The following is a 2,623-nucleotide window of genomic DNA, read 5'->3' as shown; positions in this document are numbered from 1 at the left end:
TGCTACAAGTCTCCTGACTGAAGTCTCGAACACGGCTCTCGCATCTGGAATTACCAAATGTAAGTTAAGGGGAAATAAAAGCACGCTGAGTAGATGAAAAAACTGAAAAACAGAAAATGTTACATACTCATAATGTCGTTGATGTCAATGAGATGTTTAAGATATTCCAGTGTGAAGTTTTCATCCTCGGGGAATAGTTTTGCGCCGCGCTCGAATATCTTCGTCGCGGCAGGGTCTTTATAGCAATAATGTTCCAGTAACGCACTCGCGATGTAGACATCGCTAGTTATGCGCCCGCGTTTGCGCGCATCAGCAAAAATTTGCCTCGACCCTGCCATTTCTCCTGGTTTGCCTTTCCCCTGAATGCGACGCATAGATCTCATGAGGGCAATCCAAGCAAAGGATATGACCTTCGACAGCTGGCCAATTTCTTCAGCATGTCTCTTTTTCAAAGCCTCGATCTGACTATTTTTCGCCGCTTCCCTTGCCTTTGCAACGTCATCTCCCTCATCGTCTTCCTCATTGTTGATGACCATGACTTGCCGCTGAGGCTTGTCTGCGTCAGAAGAAAAGCTTTTTTCGATAAAATCTATATCTTTAATTTCCTGAGCCTTGGCTTTCGAAATTAAGTCGTAGAAAGCATCAAGCAGTCTGTCATAAGGTTCCCTGACTTTGGCACCACGCTTCTTAGAGTCCTGCTCAGATTCTGTGGTAACTTCAAGCCGATCAGCGAGTTTAAATGCAAGCAAACAGCTCTCTGGATTTGCATCTATTCCTTGCTTTAAGAAGTCGTTGCCTTCAGACTCCATTCCATTTTGGAAACAGAACTCCGCAGCATCAAACCATATCTCTGGCAAGAACCTCAAGGCCATCAACGACTGTCGGTAAACATAAAGCACTCGGGCCTTGTAGCCAGCACCAGCATCCTCATCTTTCAGTACTAGAGGATCGTCTTTTTCCCACTTAATCCAGCGTCTCCATATCTCCACTTGCTTGTTGTACATTTCTTCACCCTCACATCCAGGCGCTGGGGGTAATCTAGGTAACGAGGCACGAACAAGGTCTCTGGTAATGTTCTGCAACTCGGTAAAGGAGCTCCGCGCTGTCATATACGCTGGAGATCTTTCCTGGAGGAATTTCCGACCCTAGTTGATTCGGATAGAATTGAATATTAGTCTTGCCACTTTATTGAAAAGTTTATTGAAACTGAGGAAGGGTTAATATGACCGTACAGTCAACTTATTCAGGCCCATTTCGAACTGATCGTACTCCTTCCAAAGGGAATTGACCGCCTGCGTAGGGACGCATATAGCTCTCTGGTACGCTTTTCGCAAAAGATCCATCTTCTGTTGATCTTGCCAGCCAGAACCACCAATGTTTCCAGGTCCGGAGCGAATGAACTGGATGTAATCAACCCAGATGTTTGCAGAGTCTTTATCCACTCCAATATTCTGCAAAGCAAAATCGTAGGCGGATGAAATGATACCTCGAGCTTGACCGGTTGTGTCTGTGGTTAAATTATTACGGCGACGAACATAATCGAGATATACAGACCATAACTGAACATTAGGTATGGACAAGAGACTCCTATTAAAAATCTGCTCTAATCGATAGAGCTCGTTATTTTCCGATTCCATGTTCGCGTATGCAACCCATTGCTCAGCCTATTGGGCAACAATGTTAGTTATCCTCAAAAGCTAAGGTTTCTCTACCTTGTAGGAGCTGACGACTTACAGCTGACGGGAAAACCTTGAAAAATCTGTCGTAGACCTCTCGTGCACTCTCAAGCTTATTTCGAGAACGGTGTTCGTTGATCAACTCCAACCAGGCATCCGTATCGCCCCGTGGATCAGCCTGAATCCTATCCTCTAATATACCCACTCGATCATGCGGAAGGCGGCCTCGCGACAATGCAGCGGCCGTAGGAGTAGAGGACATAGACCTGTTCGCAGATTGAGGGGTAGCATCGCCAGCTGTCATGGTCGGTGGTTTTAAATCGTCCTGCAAATAGTTGGAGGCACCATCACTTGGTGCCGAAATACCAGCATAGGAAGGAGTAAGAGATGAACTATTAGGAGGAGGAACATCTTGAGGAGAGTTTTTGTCTTGAACAGTCTGCATGTGATGTGATACATGATACTGAGAAACATTTCCATTTGCACTTTGAGAAAGGGAATACTGGCGACTGCCAGAAGAAGCCATATTATCATCATCCCCATCCCCATCCCTGCCACCACCATCTCCATCACTGTGAACATGACTTAACGCTGCAGGAGGCTCATATTCAGCATCGCCTCTATCTTGGTCACTATCCTCCTCGACAACAGCAAAAGGGCCCAGGGCCTGAGACGGCATTTGTACAGGAATGGAGGGGTTGGAATGGGGAAGAGAGGAAGGGCCTCCGGGGCGAGCTCCAGAAGGAATTTGAGGAGGAAAAGTATGACTATTTTGCACGGCTTCAGAGAAATCTTGGGACATAGACCTCCGCTGTGAGGAAGCTGAAGAAGTATTTGAAACTGCACTCTGTTTTGAATCTGTTAACTGCGCAGAATACTGATCTTCATGATTTTGAACTATTTTGGTAGGATCATAATCGTCTGAGTCTGAACTATCTCCATCCTGA

The 2,623-nt window shown here is 45.9% G+C and overlaps 1 protein-coding gene across 1 annotated transcript in view; it reads right to left on the bottom strand.

Annotated features, from left to right (window-relative positions):
* Positions 1-2,355, bottom strand: part of HCAG_08775 (conserved hypothetical protein) — a gene marked incomplete at both ends in the record, with an annotated part of 3,352 nt that extends 997 nt beyond the window's left edge. The window contains 3 exons of the mRNA XM_001536403.1: positions 128-1,145; positions 1,233-1,664; positions 1,735-2,355. Coding sequence (XP_001536453.1) covers positions 128-1,145; positions 1,233-1,664; positions 1,735-2,355 — 2,071 coding nt within the window. The remainder of the gene's footprint in view (positions 1-127; positions 1,146-1,232; positions 1,665-1,734) is intronic.
* Between the last annotated feature and the right edge of the window lie 268 nt (positions 2,356-2,623).

This window comes from Histoplasma capsulatum, genomic scaffold (genome assembly GCF_000149585.1).
Source record: "Histoplasma capsulatum NAm1 scaffold_12 genomic scaffold, whole genome shotgun sequence".
In the NCBI taxonomy this organism is placed as follows: Eukaryota; Fungi; Ascomycota; class Eurotiomycetes; order Onygenales; family Ajellomycetaceae; genus Histoplasma; species Histoplasma mississippiense.
The sequence above is the reverse complement of the archived record's forward strand: the minus strand, read 5'-3'. Positions and strand labels throughout refer to the sequence as shown.